This window comes from the organism of the source record quoted next, unplaced genomic scaffold (genome assembly GCF_019419815.1).
Source record: "Pyrus x bretschneideri cultivar Hongxiangsu unplaced genomic scaffold, Pyrus_bretschneideri_v1 Contig15, whole genome shotgun sequence".
In the NCBI taxonomy this organism is placed as follows: domain Eukaryota; kingdom Viridiplantae; phylum Streptophyta; class Magnoliopsida; order Rosales; family Rosaceae; genus Pyrus; species Pyrus x bretschneideri.
This window is the reverse complement of record NW_025999446.1, coordinates 4,270,537-4,289,078: the sequence shown is the minus strand read 5'-3', so window position 1 is coordinate 4,289,078 and position 18,542 is coordinate 4,270,537. Positions and strand designations below refer to the sequence as shown.

The 18,542-nt window shown below is 39.4% G+C and overlaps 1 protein-coding gene across 1 annotated transcript; it reads left to right on the top strand.

Annotated features, from left to right (window-relative positions):
- The first annotated feature begins 411 nt into the window (after positions 1–411).
- On the top strand, positions 412–1,649 carry LOC103931148 (fasciclin-like arabinogalactan protein 14). The gene has a single exon (XM_009340568.3). The coding sequence runs from the start codon at positions 483–485 to the stop codon at positions 1,284–1,286; it is 804 nt and encodes a 267-aa protein (XP_009338843.2). The 5' UTR covers positions 412–482; the 3' UTR covers positions 1,287–1,649.
- The last annotated feature ends 16,893 nt before the right edge of the window (positions 1,650–18,542 follow it).

Below are 18,542 nucleotides of genomic sequence, written 5' to 3'. Positions count from 1 at the left end.
AACATGTGGATCAGTAACATTATATAACAACGTTATTCCTACAAACAAAAACTTCTTGATCATAAGAGGATTTTAAAGAAGTCGAATTATGACCATATATTGATGTAGACTAGTAGAGGGCAATGCAACTTCTATACCACTATATACACGAGCCAGAGCATTACGAGACTGTTAGAGTGTGTGAGAGTAAGAATATAATGTAGTGTCATGCTCTAATTTTGGATTGCTTCTTGTAAGTAACTAAAATGTTGAGCAATTTTCTACGTGCGACTAGAACTAATCCAAAATATGATTCAGGCAAAAGAGAAATTCACTCCCAACCTTTTGAGTTCTAACATCCCACTTTGTAATTTGTCTAATTATAGCAATATGACTCTTTATCCCCAATATAAATCCCACAAACTCCCTCCCCACAACAAACCAAGCTTTGAAAGCATCAAAGAAAGAAAACAAAGCAAAGAACTAGTACTAGTTAAAACAAAATGAAACGTGGCATCCTCTTCTCCTCCTTCTTCCTCCTCTTCTCCGCCTCGTCGGCCTTCAACATCACCAAGCTCTTAGAGAAGCAGTCGGACTTCTCCAACTTCAACAACCTCCTCTCTGAGACAAAGCTAGCTGACGAGATCAACAGACGCAGCACCATCACAATCCTCGCCGTGGACAATGGCGCTGCTGGAGGTCTCTCAGGAAAATCCTCTGACCTAACCAAGAAAATTCTGAGCGTCCATGTTGTATTGGATTACTACGACACGGACAAGCTAAAAAAGATCTTCAAATCAAACAAGTCCGCAACTCTCACCACATTGTTTCAATCAACCGGCGAAGCTCGCAAGGAACAAGGTTTCATCACCGTTTCGGTGAAAGACAACCAAGTCTCATTTGGATCCGCAGCCAAGGGAAACAATGGCGACAATCACGTCAGCCTTGTTAAGTCGGTTATTTCCCAACCCTACAACATTTCAGTTCTCCAAGTAGGTTCCATCATCAACGTGCCTGACATCGAGAATTCCGGCTCTGCGCCCGCCTACTCACCAAAGTCTGCCAAGGCTCCCAGCCCCTCGAAGTCTAAGAAAGGAGGTGATGACGGGGCTCCCAGTCCATCAGATGACGACGAGTCATCATCTGACAAGGCTTCAGCCCCGTCTAAGAAAAATCACGACAAAGATAGTGCTTCAGCGCCTACACCCTCGTCACCTGCTCCATCTGCTGCCTCACGCACTTGTGGGATCGTGGCCGTTGGTGCCGGGGTTTTGATCATGGTTTTGGCTTCACTTTTGGCAGCTTAAATTTAATTTCTGATGATGAGGTACTGAGCACAGTTCATCACAGGAAATTATGGGAATAGGAACATCGGAAGGGCCCAAAATTTTGCAAGAAGTTTTGTTTTGGAAAAGCTGGGGAAAAAAAAAACAAAAAATGCTTTATGTGTTTTTTTTTCTTTTCTTTTTCATAAAACATTGAGATGGGAGAGGCCATTGTTCCTCTTTTCAAAGAAGGCCATTGTTCTTTAAATTGGTTAAGTTGTAAGAACCCATGATGCTGGATTTTTACATTGATCGATCCTTTTAATAATTGTTTCGCATATATTGTCATAGATTAATTTCTCACGAGTCACATGTCATCACAACGACATTAATTAACTTTCTAGCATATCGGGTGCTAATTTTCTACTTACGTGCCTGGTTCGAAATTTTTTTCCCTCCCCTAAGTTTATTGTAATAGTCCCTTCCTTTAATAATGGCTTGTATATTAACATCCCATGTATTGTTGAATGCACTCCACATATTTACTACACTTCATATTTGTTTTTTCAATTAAAATTTATCTTAATACACCCCACATACTTTCCCGTAATACCCTCACACCCTACACTCTCAACATACACTTTGTATTTTCTACATCCCACATTTTCTACATACACTACACACTTTTCGAACCTAGGTGCAAGTGAAAGATCATGGAAGTATCCTTCTTGTTTCAAGATCATGATGTGTGTGCAGAGAGACATATGGAGAGAGCTAGAAGGTATGTCTAGCTCTTGGGTGCTTGCATTGCTTTAATAAACAGCTCACAAGAGACCAACGGAGCAAAACTTATTCGGTATTGTACGAGGCGGCTTAGCTGCTAACAGTGCTCATTTGTCACATAATTCAATGGTCCTCCCTGGAAACATTTCAGTTAAACGGAATTCATATTTTCCTTTTACTCAAGTAGCTGAGAAGTGTTCCTTGAAAGATGAAACTTCAAATAGACAGGGCAATCCAACTGATGAAAGGACATTGAAGGTTCGAATCAAAATGAACCCTGATAACACAACTCGGAAGAATGTAGCAATATATAATGGTCTTGGACTTGGCTCTCCATCTTCATCTTTGGAGAACAGCCTTGAGGAAAGTAAGGAGATGATACCTCCGTCTCATGTGATTGTGAATGACTCTCCCACTAACATTATTCAAGTAAGCTAAGATATTTTAGTGCAGTTTCTAGGGCTGGAAAAATATCCCAAAAATCCCGATCCCAACCAAACTCGAATCAAAATTATCCCAAAATTTTCGGTTCGATTATTATCCCGAACCACCCAGTTCGGTTTGGTATTCGGTCTAGCATTTGTGAATTTTGGTTTTTCCTAAACCGAACCGATTTTAGATTATTACCTCAAAAATAAGGCCGCAAGGATTCGAACCCCTTATCTCCTCTTGGGAATCATGGAACTTCACCACTAAGCCAACTCTCGATTGTTGAAATTATAATACATAAAAGGTATTTATATGCTTAATAACCATTAGTTACTTATACTTAACCATTGAGCCAACTATCTCTCGTATCTCTCAAATGAATCTCTGCACCTCTCTCTCTCTCACACTCAGACTTTCTCTAACCTCTCAGATATCTCTACACTCTCTCATCTCCTCCTCTGCTATGTCAGCATCCTCAGACTCAACACTCTCTTTAATCCCTCGAATCGTCTCTGCACTCTCTGCTCTCATCCTCCTTCCTTTGTCACAAACTCAACACGTCGGTAGTCGAGTCATTGACCACTACACCATATTCCAAATCCAAACTTCCATAGTTCCACCTCCAACGACCTCCAAATCGAAGCTTTTCTAATCTGAAGGGCCAAACTTCATGAAATTATTGTACCTTGATTTGGATTTGGATTCTGAAATTGAGGATTAAAGTTTTGAACTTTCAATTTGGGGATTTAGAATTAAAATTAGGATTTTTGTTTTGAAAATCCCCTAATTTCAATTACTACATCCTTGATTGCTTTGTATTTTTCTGCTTTTGAATTTTGATCGACGGCTTCTTTGATCCTTGACTATCTGATTTTTTATGGGTTGTCTACAAATTTGGGATTAGGGGACTGGAAATTTGTTATTTGGGGATTGCATTAATTCGATCTTCCTAAATTAGGTTGATATCTTTTGATTGCATCCATTCCCGATCCTGAACTGAAAAACCGAAACAATTTTGGGATTCTCGAAATTCGAGAATACCAAAATTCAAGTACGATTTCGGGTTTTAGAATCGTATCCCAAAGAGAGTCGGTTTGGGATTCGGGCTTTGGGTTTTGGTTCTGGATCTCGACCCGAACCACCCCTAGCAGTTTCTATTGCTGCAAATGAACCTAAAATGATCTGTTGCATTGATGGGCATTGTTAATGTTTTGTAACAAGTTATAACTTCCTTCCATGTTCCTGGAGATGCATTGATATCACCACTTCATAACAATTTTCTTTGCTTAATGAGAAAGTGAGAGCTTTATCAACAAAAACTAGTGCCTTCATCTAAGGGTCATCAAGAACATTCATCTTTTTCTGAGAGTAGAAGAAGATAAATAATCTTGGGATATATAAGTGAAAATGATTTGGAATGTATTTAGAAATGATTTACTTTTTTAAGGTTGAAATTGTCATTGTGTAGTAAGTTAAATAACTTATCTAGTATTAAATTTAATATGAGGTGTATTCAACAATATATGGGGTGCTAATAAAAAAACCCTTAGGAATAATTTTTTTTATTTTATTTTAAATCTCAACCTTAGTCACAAGTCTTCAATTAAACACTAACATATATACATTATAAGGCAAAAATTAAAGTTTATAAATCACCATTATTATGTGATTCTAATTCGCTATATTCATAATTTAAATATTAGAGATTGTTATAGGCCTATTTGATTTAACTGTATAAAGGACAGAGATGGAGAGGGGGTCGGCGGCAACAGAGAGAGAATAGAGATATGTAATTCTGAGGTGTATGTTGTATCACCCCCTTATGCCTTTATTTATAGTAGTAGGATAGGTAGAATCCTTACCCTAATAGGATTACATCTCTAATATGAATTAAACTACTAAAGGGAATATAGAAGATACTCCTCGATACACTAGGATTTTACACAATCATATTCTTAATCCGATAAGACTGCAACACTCCCCCTTAAGTGTGTAAATACTCAAACAAAACGTTGCATTAGATCTTTAGCAAATGAGGTGGAACAGTTGATGAATTCTTCGGCACAACCAGTGAATGCGAGCCTTAAATATAAGAAAGTAAGTATGCATTGGTAGTAAAACTCACAAAACCTCGCTATGGTAAAACTCAAAGCATGCAGAAAACCCATAGACTAAGGAGAAAAGTGAGAAGTATGCATAATGTCAAACAAATGTCAAACAGGACGAAAGTAGTGAACTCAACGGAGTATGATCATCCCAGGATGGGTGTCTCGTTGAAACCTCGTTATGTAGCAAAAACCTAGTGGGAAAAAAGCTCCTAATCGTAGGAAAAAGGGTACATTAAGATCAAGTAAGTATGCTTTAGGATACTCCCTCTAAGTTAGACATAACTTCCAAAAAAAGAGAACTACAAGCAATTCAACTCAGATAATTTACGCAAACCGATTCCTTGGACGAGCTTCTAGAAAAGTAGACTTGGGCAACGACTTCGTGAAGAGATCGGCCAAGTTGTCCTAGGAACGAATTTGCTTCACTTCAATGTTCTGATGTTGTTGTTGCTGGTAAGAATAAAAGAACTTCGGTGCTTTGTGATTGGTGTTGTCTCCGTTGATGTATCCCTTCTTTAACTGCTCGATACATGCTGCATTGTCTTCAAAGATTGTCATAGGAAGGTCCATGACTGAAGAAAGACCACTAATGCTTCGAATATGTTCCATAACTGTGCTCAACCAAAAGCATTCTCACAAGGTTTCATCCAGGGCTAGAATCTCAATATGGTTCTAAGAAGTCGCAACTAGCGTTTACTTGGTAGACCTCCAATATATAACGGTGTCTACAACGGTAAAGACATAACTCGTTTGAGAACGTGCCCTATATGGGTCAGACAGATAACCAGCATTTGCGTAATTAAAAAGACGGTTCATCTCGAGGATTCTTAGGTGTAGAACAAGCCTAAATCTGTCGTATTCTTGAGGTAGCGGAAAATGTCTTCAACACCATTCTAGTGCCTGTGTGCAGGCGCAATGTTGTATCTAGCCAAAAGATTAACAGCAAAGGAGATGTCGGGTCTAGTGCATTGAGCCAAGTACAATAAAGCACCAATTGCATTTAGGTGTGGAACTTCAGGCTTCAAAATCTCTCCCTCACCCTCTTTCGGACAGAATGGATCTCATTTTCCATCTAGAGTCCAAACAACCATAAGAGTACTCGAAGGCTTGCTTTATCTTCATTAAAATGTCGCAACACCTTCTGGGTGTAGTTCGATTGATGTACTAGGATTCCATTCGAACAATGCTCGATCTCCAGGCTGTGACAATATCAAGTTTTCCCAAGATCTTTCATCTCAAATTTTGATTTCAAGTAAGTGGCAATTTCCCTAAGCTCTCTGGAAGTTCTAATGAGGTTCATGTCATCAATATAAACTGCAACGATCGTAAATGCGGAATGTGACTTTTAATGAACATGCATGGGCATAGTTCATTATGTGATATTCACTTAGACAGTTATACCACATCCACCCAGATTATTTCAATCTATCTAATCGAGAGTGTTCTATGGTCTAGAACTATTTGAACCAGTCAATGGAAATCCTTCTAGAACTTTCATGTATATTCTGTATCTAGATCCTCATAGAGATACGTGGTTACCAAGTCTATAAGCTACATATTCAGTTTTTCGGAAACTACCAAATTGATTAGGTAGCGGAACTTTATGACGTCCATTACAGGGGAATACGTCTCCTTATAATCAATCTCAGAACGTTAAGAGAAGCCTTACGCTATGAGGCGTGCTTTGTATCTTACTATTTCATTCTTCTCATTAGGTTTACTCACGAAAACCCACTTGTAGCCAACGGGCTTCACATATGATGGAGTAGGAGCTACGGGCCCAAACATCTTTTGTTTCGTGAGCGAAGCAAATTTGACCTGGATTGCTTGTTTCCAGTTTGACCAATCTATTCTACATCGACATTCATCAACGGAACATGGTACAATGTCATTGCTCAGCATGATGTCGGAAGCAACGGTATACGCGAATGCATCATCAACAATCTTCTCATTCTGATTCCAAACCTCATCCAAAACTGTGTAAATGGACTGAAATCTCATGATTCCTAGGAGGCCGATATGTTTCATTTAAAACATCACTACAATCTAGAATAACATCATGCGTTGAAATAAATGAGTAAACAATGGTCATTTCAAACTAGGGTCACTAGTTTGTGCCCTTTACCTCTTCCAGGGTTGTGAATCATTTGAACTAGGAGTCCTACCACATTTCAAGGTAGGAACAAGTGATTGGTTAACCGCCAGTGTACCTTGCCATGTGGGAGGTGCGGTTGCCCCACCCTAAGGGACAGTTCGGCCTCCCACAGCAATCGTACGACGTATATTCGGTACGTCCATCCTTGCAGATACGTTTGTAGCGGGTATATGTGATCTTGTCACCTTTGTTGGATCAGGAAAAGTACCTGGCATGCTTTGAGCAATGCTCTGAAGATTTAGAACACGTCGCACTTCGGTTCCAGACTGAGAGGTGCGGGAATTTAAATGAAACATAATAAGAGTAATCCATGACAATTCGCGGCGTTCTACAAGAACGTTAGTGATCTTATCTCCCCTTAACGACGGGAAGACTGTCTCATCAAAGTGATAATTCGCAAAACATGCGGTAAAGAGATCTCATGTCAAGGGCTCTAAGTAGCCTATAATGGATGGCGAATCATAACTGATATAGATTCCTATTTTTCTCTGATGACCCATTTTGGTATGTAGTGGTGGCGCTATTGGCACATATATTGCGCATCAAAACACACGTAAATATGAGACGTCAGGCTCGTATTTAGTGACCAACTGTAACGGTGAATGAGGTTAGATAGCAGTGGGCCTCAGGTCGACCAACATAGCTGCGTGCAATATTGCATGGCCCCAGGCAGATACTGGTAAGTTGGTTCGGATAACCAAAGTCTGAGTTATCGTTTAAATGCGCTTTATGAAAGCTTCTGCCAAGCCATTTAGGATGTGAACATGAGGTACAAGATGTTCAACTTCAATCCCAACAGACATGCAATAATCGTCAAAAGTCTATAAGGTAAACTCTCCAGCATTATCCAGTTGAATCAACTTGATCGAATAATCAGGGTGGTGATCCCTAAGCTTAATAATTTGTGCTTAGAGTTTCGCAAATGCAGCATTGTGTGTGGACAATAAGCAGGCATATGACCATCATGTCAATGCATTAACTAACACCATAAAGTATCTAAATGGTCTTCATATTGGTTGGATAGGTCCACAAATATCCCTTTGAATCATCTGAAGAAACTTAGGGGGGTCGTGAATAATCTTTGTAATTGAGGGTTGGATGTTCAACTTCCCCAAGGAACATGCTTTGCAAAGCGGATGGTCGGGATAAGATTTCAAGTGATGCCCATGAGATACTTTGAGTATACGACGCATCATATCTCGTCCCGGATGTCCAATTCGATCATGCCAAAGAAGCAAAGTGTCCTGGAACCCAGCTATAGGACCGACCATATGGTGTGTCTCGATAGCTTGAATGGTTGTATTGTACAACCCACTAGGGAGACGTTCCAGTTTCTTGTGAATACGTTTTCGGCCATATTCGTAAGAAGTGATACAAAGAAATTCAGAACCATTCTCTTCAGTTGTTTCAATATGATATTGATTATCTCGAATATCTCTAAAACTTAGTAACGTTCTTTCGGAACGTGGAGAATAGAGTGCCTATTTAATGGTTAATTCAATACCATTGGACAACATAATACGGGCATTTCCTTATCCTTCTATCAGGTTGGATGGGCCTGAGAGGGTTTTCAGAGGTGCATTCTTAGGTATAAAATTAGTAAAATAGCATTTGTCACGCAATATGGTGTGCGGAGTTGCACTATCAGCCAGACAACTAACATCCCCACTAGTCATACCAAGAAATAAATTAATTGAATCAGTCACATGCATAAATATAAGTTCATTCATTTATTTAATTAATCAATTCGAGAAATAGTATCCATAAAATAATATCCAAAGTTCAAAAAAAAACAATCCAAACAAATAATTCCAAATACTTAGAAAAATTGTTCAAAAATTAAACCATAAACCTAGAAAATAGGGGGGTTCGGCCACTAGAGGTAAAAAAAACACTCTAACATGTCTTAGAAAAATAAAACTTTATTCTTTCATAGGAGCAGATGCCTCCTTAAAATTTGAAACCTCCAGAGTTGTAGTAGCATCTTCGGGAAGTTTTACATGTGCAAAATTAAACTCATGACGAGAATAATACTTGGCAATAGCCTTAGGGGGAAGCTCGGCATACACGTGACCAATGATCATTTGATCCACAATGTTAGCACATGTCCAGTTCAATGGAATCTCTAGTTCTTGAAGTTTAAGGCCTTTGGGCACTTATGGGTCAAGTTTCCTCCCTTAGATGGGCCTCTGTTTAATGGACCTTGGGCTCGTGGTGGGCCTTGCCACCCTTTTCCACGTCACAACAGGATTTTCTTCGGTTGTGGCTACTAGAATTGGTCGCATACGTTCCAGGCACGGCGTTCGAGCCAATAGGTCGAGTTTGATGATTCTTCATCAAAAGTTAGTTTTGCTTTTTAGCGAGAAGTATAACAGATATCAAATCCGAAAATTTGGTGAACTTCTATGCCCTATATTGTTGTTGTAGGACAATATTGGTGGCATTGAAGGTTGAATAGGTATTCTCTAGAAGATCATGTTCGATTAAGTCCTTGTTACAAAACTTGAGTAGTGATTGGATTCTACAAACTTCAGAGTTATATTCATTCACAGACTTAAAGTCTTGGAACCGTAAATACTGCTAGTCGCGCCTTGCTTCAAGCAAGTAAATGTCTATCTAGTGATCAAAACGATCCGCCAGAGCAAGCCAGAGGGTTCGGGGATTCTCCTCTGCGAGGTACTCGGTCTGCAATGCATCATGGATGTGTCTTCGGATGAAGATCATAGCAGTAGCTTTCTGAGCTTTGTCGATGAGTGCATCGTCGATTGGGTCCTCGATAGTAGCTCTAAGACTTTTGGTAGTAATAGAGCTTCATGTCTTGAACCCACTTCAAGTAGTTTCTTCCAGAAACTTCTAGAGCAATGAAGTTGAGCTTGTTCAAGTTTGACATGTCCCTAAACAGAGGGTACAACAAAATGTGGTTAGTCGTATGGAAAGTCATAGACATATATCATAGAACATTCAAGTTCTATAGACATGTATTGGTTTAATTTAAGCATAAAACCTACAGGTTTCATGTGGTAAGTTTTGAATGAAAACTTCGGGTTTCAAAGGCACTAAATTCGAAACTACAGGTTTGATTTAGTTATGAACTTCAAGTTCATATATAGGGGTACCTGTAAGAACGCATAATACAATATACAATAAAGTGTCGTGGATTTGTGGATTGCTTCAGGAACTCAAGTGTGAGTGCTTCGAGACTATGAAAGATAGTCAACGGTTCAAAAAAAACAAAATTATTTATCGAATCGTTAATACCAAAAAGTGAGCTTTGGGCAAATAATTTTGGATTAATTGTCAGATTAGTGAACTACTGGTCACTTTAATTAATTCAATAGATTGAGACCATTCAGGATTGATCGTAAAAGCAAAAATAAGTATAACACTCAGGTTAAATTTATTTAAAATACCAAAAATTAGCATTGGGCTTGGGTGCCGTGAGTAGGGCAAGGCCTTAAAGGGCATGTGGGCTCGGGTGGTTGCAAAAAGTAGCCCAATACATAGCTGCAGGCTATGGGTTGAGAGATGGGAAACCCAGCAGCAAAGCTGCTGGCATTATGGGCTGAGACTGGTGCACAGAGCAAGCCCATCAAGCCAAAGGCTTGCAGGTGGTGCAAGGAAACCCCAGCCAAAGCTGGGTTTCCGGTCAATGAGCTGTAAGGACAAGCCCAGCAAACTAAAGGCTTACGGGGCATGTAGGCTGAGGAAAGGCAAATGCCCAACAAACGGCAACAGGCCGTAATGACGTGGGCCAGGTTTTCAAGCCCTGTTAGGGACAGGCCCAACATGGCTTAAGGCATGCGAATGTGGGCTCATGTTGGACCGAGGCTTTAGGCTTATATGGTAGTCAACCCAAGCCGAAAACTAGTTAGGTTTGAAAGAGGCAGCAAGCCCAAAGGGTTGCGCGCATGGTCCAGGGTGTCAAAATGACATTGTTCCTTACACGGCTAGGCTTTAGGCCAACACGATGGTCCGTCTATAGTGCCACGGTGGTGCGGTGGCGGTGCCGCAAAAAAATCCCAAATTTTGTTTTCTCGAATTCTAGGGTTAAAAACCATAATTGCTTCTAAATTAATTTCGATGCTTTTACTCACAATTCCACATAGCATAAATGCATAATGCATGAACAAGTATATATATTGACAAAATACATGAACATATATACAATATATATAATTGGAAGGAATAAATATAGGGGGTTCATACATCATAGGGAATGTTTTCATGCTTCAAGGTTTTTTCAAATATCTTAATTTATTTTAGAAGAACCTGATTGGTAGAAAACAATTGAAAGCCTTTGAATTTGTAGAAGAGAGCCTCTTCCTACGATCCTTAAGCTCCTTAACTTCCGGCAAGAGCGCGCTGATAACGTGTTGTATGCCTATTTGATTGAACTATATAAAGGACAGAGAGAAAGGGGGCTGGTGGCAACAGAAAGAAGAGAGAGATATGTAATTTTGAGGTGTGTGTTGTATCACCCCCTTATGCCTTTATTTATAGTAGTAGGATAGATAGAATCTTTACCCTAATAGGATTACATCTCTAATGGGAATTAAACTACTAAAGGGAATATACAAGATACTCCTAGATATACTAAGATTTACACAATCACATTCCTAATCCAATAAGACTGGAACAGAGATTAGTTTTTTTTTTTTTTTAATATTATTATTTATAGGAACCTCCTTTGTTCCACACATTCTTCATGACTAGGTTTGTGATGGTAATTATGATTTAGGGTTATGAATTAACTTATAGTCTTGATCATTGTTCTAAAAATTCCCGCCTAGGCGCTAGACAGTTAGCCACCGCCCCGATTAGTCCTTAGTCATTTGAAAATTAAGAAAGTGCGTCTAGACCCGCTTAGACGTCCGCATAGCCCCACTAGGCGCCCGCCTTAACCCACCTAGGCACCCATCTAGATCTCAACTCTTATGTAGACAAAAAATTGATAACTTTCATCTTGCATTTGTTAATAGAATGTAAGAGACTTGTTAGATACTTGGATAAACACTCATTATATGCTTGTTCTCCATATTTTCAATACGTTCTAATACTTTATAATCTATATGTCATTTTAGTTGCAATTTATGTATTCCAATACAATTATGTGTTTTTTTTTAAAGCATGAATAGGCACTTATTTGCATAATATAATAAATTTACTTAAATCCATTTAGGCCCTGCTTAGCCACCCAGGCGCTAAGCCCTAGCCAACCATCCGACTAGCGCCTAACATCTTTTAAAACCCTTGGTCTTGATTGTTTTGGGATATGTAGATTATTTAGGGTTATGAATAAAACAACGGGAGGCTTCTCTAGTGCACATTTCTAAATACGACATGTAAGTTGCACATTATTTTTTACCGTTCGATAAATCTGAACGGCTTAAATTTTTATAGTTCCTAATCTGCACCCCAATCAAGACATGGGTTGGGGCAGTTAAGATTCCTTACCCCCAATTGTATCACCCAATTGTATCGCCAACACACCACTGCTCTCACACCATCACATCACATTCAGCTCAAACCTTAAAGTGAACATCTCCTCCTTCCATTCAGATCCAAGGGCTACTATTCATGTGTATTTAAGGTGTGTAAATAGGAATGTGCACTAGAGAAAAATCCTAAAAAATGACCCTTTGTTGTAGGCCTATTTGATTGAACGATCTAAGGTTTAGAGAGAGAGAAAGCCGGCCACAATAAGAGAGAAGAGAGATCGATTTAATTGTGAGGTGTGTTTGATTCACCCCATTGTGCATTTATTTATAGTAGTAGGATAGGTAAAAACTTTTCCCTTTATGATTACAACATTGAATAGGTAATCTACTCCTAATAGAAATATAAGATACATTCCCAGATTCCCTAGGATTTACACAATCACATTTCTATTCTAAATATGACTGCAACACTCTCCATTGAGTGTGTAAATACTCAACAAACCAACGCATCAGATATTCAACAGATAAGGTAGAATAGTTGATGAAGTCATCGGCACCACGGGTGATCGCGAGTCTCAAATTTAAGTAAAGTATGCACACGTAGTAAAATGATAGGAGCATATTCATGCGACTTAAATGGCTTGTTCTCGTGCATTTACGTTATGTTTCTTTAGTTATTTTAGTCCTTTATGCTTCTTTTGTGTGTTTTCAGGTTCTAAGGGCTTAAGGAGCAAAGAAGTGCATTTTGGAGCCTTTTGGAGCACTTTTGGGCTAAGGATGGATAGCTTATGTTTGGAGCCAAGGTGTTGGACGAAATTGAGGCACTTTAGGACACAAAACAATGGCCCTAGCCTAATTACATAACCTTGCCGTGGCTTATCCCTTCTCCCCTTCCCTTGCCATGCAAACCACCCTATTTTAGGCCCATTCTATGTACTTAAACCCTAGCCCCTTAACCTTGCAGCCCTATTCTGATTTATTCACTTCCATATTCCTTTTTAATCCACATGCATTCATCATCATTCACCCTAGCTTGCAGCCACATGCTTTCCCATTCTTTAAATCATTCATCATTGCACCACATTCAAACACATGCACCCATCACCCATTCACCCTATGCCGTGCATAACCTTGACAATTCCAACCTAATCCACATGCATTCATCATCATAACCAAGCTGTCATTCCACCTTTGTGCCGTGACTTCCCCTTCATTCCAGCCATTCCACATGCAATTCCAACCTAATCCACATGCATTCATCATCATAACCTAGCTGTCATTCCACCTTTGTGCCGTGACTTCCCCTTCATTCCAGCCATTCCACATGCATTTCCAACCCACATGCAACTCTTCATCATTGCACCACAAATCAGCCAACACATGCACCCATCACCCAACACAAATCCTTGCCGTGCACATTCCCATCCCATTTCCAGCTTTCCATAACTTTTCCTAGCTGTTTTGCACATGCATTCCCCCTTCATTATTTCAGCCACATGCACCCATAATCATTCATTCCCTCCTAGCTGCAATATTCCCTCTTTTCTTCCTTCATTCACCTATAAATAAACATCCATTGCAGCCACAAAATGGATTCCCATTCATACACAATTCACACACCAGAAATTCATTGCCGTGTCTCCCTTACAATCCAAACACCATCCTTCCATTTCCACCACTCCCCAAACCATTCACACCATCACACAACCATTCCTTAGACCTTGTGCAGCAACAAAGAGGAAGAGAAGAGGGCCTAAACGTTCATACAATTCAAGTTTGAGTTGTTGAAACGTTTAGGTGTTTCTTTTCCTTTGATTTCAATGTTTAATTTCAATTCTCTTTGTTTTGTACGTATGAGGAACTAAACCCCCCCTTGGCTAGGGGGGATTCGAAATATATGTTTATGCTTGCAATATGATTTGATTACTTCTAATTGCGTTTCATAAGTTGTGAATTCAATTTGTTTAACTGTTTGATTGATAACTTATTTATGTATGTTTATTGAGAGTGCACGCTTAATTTTCATGCATGAATATGACGCTAGAATATAAGTGAGTTTCACCTAATAGTTATGAACTTATATTCACAAGTAGTGGAGGTTGCTTATAAACAATCGCATTAAATGAATTCTTGGCAAGAGTATCATGCATTCATAGTTACAATTGCCTCGTCAACACTTATAATTTTCATAGAACATAATGATCTCTCATTGTATCTCTTCTATGCATTCATGTTGAGAACCATTGGAGAATGATTTGAATTGTCGCATGCATCATCCAATTCAATAACATAAGGAAAATTTGAGAGTTAATTAGTGCATCACGGTTAACTTGGGGTGTTGAGCATCATGGTTTATTGAAAAGCAATTGGAAATCGTTTTATATGCAAGTGTAACATGTGTGGAGATGAACCCCTCTAGCTAGCATTTCATCCATATTTTCGTCAAATCTGTTTTGTTTCCAAGTTTCTGTTTTAATTTCAAATTCATCCAAAACCAATCCCCCTTTACTTTATTGTCCAAATTAGTTAGAAAGTGTCTTAGTTTGTGTTTATAAGTGTTTTGATTCAATTTGTTGCACAAATTCGTCCAAATTCACCAAGGTGCTCAAAACTGTCCAGAAAGTGTTTTTAAGGCAGTTTTGAGTGTTTTGGGTGATGTTTGAGTCTTTTGGTTTGTTTTAGTATTTTAAGCGTTTAGTTTCGCATTCTTTGAGTCTAGTTTAGTGTTTTAAACTTTATTTTACGTTTTTGAGTCAGTTTCCAAGTGATTTGCAATCCCTCCTAATCCCTGGTTAAGAACGATCCCTACTTACATACTTACTACAATTGATAAAAAGAGGGTTTAATTTGTGTGCGTATAAATTCCCGCACCAAATTTTGGCGCCGTTGCCAGGGATTAGCAAACTTTGCTAATCCCTTGGATTGTTTTATTTTCGTTTGATTTTATTTTATTCCAGATTCTTAATCTTGTTTTGTTTCTTGTTTTAGGTACTAGTTTATGACTCGGAGTTCTCATCTGATTCGTGAACATATCCTGGAGTGATTGGGTTCTTCGTCCGGCTGCAAGACGTAAAAGAAAGCGCTACTTGGGAGGCAACCCAATACACTGAATAAAACAAAATATGAAAAAAAAAAAAAAAAAAACATGGCAGAAAGATGGAGCCTTCACAAAGGTTGTTTTTGTTTACATGAAGCCCCACTACGTGGCAAAACTCTAGGAGCGGGAGGCATCGGAGCAAGAGACATCGGAGCAGGAGGCATCGGAGCGAGAGGCATAGGAGCGGGAGGCACCGAAGATAGATCATTCAAGGCCCCAATCCTGGGTGGAACGCTAGATGATGCAGGAAAGAGGTGCCTCTGGAAGAAAGCTGCAAGCCTTTGACGGTCACTTTGAATTCGACCTTCAGATTCTTGCAACTCATCAAGCTTCCTCTTCATGCCTGTCGAATAATTATTTGCAAGCACGTGCAAACTTCTATTCTCGTACTTAAGCTGTTTGATCTCTTGCTTAAGACTTTCCACCTCTGCCATCAATGATTCAACCTGACAGGAGCGAGCAAGTAGGCGTTGGCCCATGTTGGACACAGAGCCCACGCACTGAACACTAAGAGCTAGGGACTCTTGAACGGCCAACTCATCGGACCGTCCTGAAAGCAACTGACTATCTTTAGGAGTCAGGAGGTTCCGAGCTACTATCGTAGCTGTTGTTGCATCCGTCATCACAGAGTCTTCACCTGTAAGAGGGCCATGAGAAGATAAGAAAGACGGGCACCATACCTTACCCTGACGCGGCGCGACCGGATCACTGCTGAGACTCAAATCTAAGCAAATGTTCGATGGGTTAGATGAGTTAGCCATTTTTCAAGAAGTTAAAAGAGAAGGGTTGGATGGAGTAAAATCTCGACGGGCCGGAGACGATTTTTGGGCAATCTTCAAAGTGTGCATGTTAGAGGTGATCGATCACCTCTATTAAAGGAGATGCGACACAATCACCAATTCAGAAATGAAGAGACACCACTCTTCAAAGCCGGATTTTCCGGCGTAAAGTTCGCCAGCTCTTCAGACGTAATCCCGGCTTTTCAGATAAAGCGTGCAACTTTGTCAAAAGATTTCTGACAAAGTTGAAGACGCGTGGAGGCCGAGAAATCAGCTACACATTTTTGTCGACAAGCGTGGGTGACAAAGCCGAAATCCCGGCTTTTCAGAAAACGCGTGCCACTTTGTCAAAACCTCTCTAACAAAGCTGAAGACGCGTGGAAGTCATTGCCCCATCCGCACTGCCACTTGCCATTAAATTCCTATATACATCAACATCCATGGCAAGGCATATACCCAAAAACGCATGACTCTTCTTCTCGGCCGAAAATGTAGATGCAACCAAACCTCTCAAACATGCTCAGTTTTCTTCTTCTCTTGAGAACACTGTTGGAAATGTGCCCTAAAACCAATCATATGATGATACTTTATGGACATTTCACATGTTAAACTAATCTAGTTTAATATTAAGGGCAAACATTATTGTTTGAGCCGTCACATATAAATGTTATATGCTTAAACGATAAGTCCAAGGAATATGTGATTGGAAGAATGCGATCTAAAGAAGTTAGATTCATGAGACCATTCTTTCGTTGACACATCCTAAACGTTCCTGATCATAGGATTGTCAATTGGGCATTGACAGTCCGTTAAGATCAGTACGTGCTATGTCTTCTCTCAGGGAGAGTGACTAGTCTCGAGTCATTGGTGTGTGTGACATCAAGACAAGTACGTAGGTGCTCAATAGAGAATGAGTTCACTGAACACGATCAACGAAGAGTTCTCATATTCATGTCACATGAGAACTCATGGTTGGGATAATGCAAATTAGTCTTTTGACCTGAGGCATCACAGTTGTCTTGTGGTTAGGTCCTTAATCTTTGATTATGTCAAAGTCACTCCATCAGGAGGGTGTCCATGGCATCGTTGGGGTTAAGCCACTTAGCCATGGAGGCAAGTGAATGCGCAACAAGGGATCTCTAACCTTCAAACTGTTTGAGGGAGAATACTCTATGATATGATTAAGAATCTTTGGCCAAAGTATGAATGAGATTTAGGAATGTGTTCCAAATCACATTCAAGGTAATCATATAAGCACAAGACTCACATTGGATAGTAGACATGAATAAACTATCAAACCAAACAATGTGGTCAAGAGTATTGTATTAGAGAAAGACCGTATTGCATTTGTAATCCTAAAACTGAATAGGTTCTCCACCTCTTCTGATTAGCTTGGGTAACCATGACATGCTGCTAGGCGTCAACCATGGTTTGTGGAAGCCCTAAAAGTGTATTATCACTAACGGGAGAATTGAAAGTAAGTTTCAATTCACAATCGATTAGAAAGAGTTTTAATCGCCCACTGCCTCGCTAAAAGGAACCTAATGGATCGTTCACCGAGTAAGGTAGAGTTTGAAGAAACAACAGAGATGAGTAAGAATAATTAAATGGTTTAATTATTTATCTAAGGCTAGGATTAATTAATATGTTAATTAATCAAACGAATAAGTTCGTTAAAGACCTCGGGTTAGTTTTGGGTCGCAAGGCCCAATGGGATTTGAATGTCAAGCCCATTAACTCAAGTTGTATGACAACTTGAATAAACAAAGGGCTTGAAAGCCCAATAAACCCTATAGGCTTGCCATGTTAGAAGAATAGGGCTTTTGGTCCATTAGGTCACTTATTTGAAGGGACTATATAAAGGACTTTATAGCCTAAAATTTACATATGGTAATTTTTGGGGAAAGGATGAGAACACAAGCTCTCCTTTCTCTCTAAAATTTAGGCCACCTTGGAGGGATCATCTAGCAATCAAACTCCTCCAAGGTCACTCATTTCTTCTTCATTATGCCTTGGTGATGAATCATTAGAGGTTCTCAATTTTGGGAACTTTGGAGAAACCTTTTCATCCATCCAAATCCATGGATCTAAGATGCAAGGAATGAAGGCCCTCTCTTTGGGTGATTAGCCTTTGCTTATGCAAAGAGGAATCTACAAAGGTATTGATTTCTCAACTCACTTTGTTTTGAGTTGAGTCTTGGTTCACCTATCTACTAGGCTTTGAATTTCATGGGTAAATGTTTTGTTTTAAGTGCATACAAGCATGATTCCGCCTTTAAATTGTTAATTGCATGCTATTGATGTTGCTTAAATGAACATGTTTTTCACAAATCTTCCTTCAAGTGGTATCAGGAGCCTAAGTCTAGTAGTTGGTGAATCCTTTTGGGTTTTGTAGTTCATAGTTTGTGATTTGAATGTTGTAATTGTTACAAGCTTTATTCTTGCTTCTTTGAATGTGAATTTTGTTAGAAAATTTGCCATCTCAAATGTTGTAGATGTAGTTCATATG

Bases quoted from the DNA above. Each gene is read 5' to 3' on its own strand.
- LOC103931148 (XM_009340568.3), top strand. From the start codon at position 483: ATGAAACGTGGCATCCTCTTCTCCTCCTTCTTCCTCCTCTTCTCCGCC.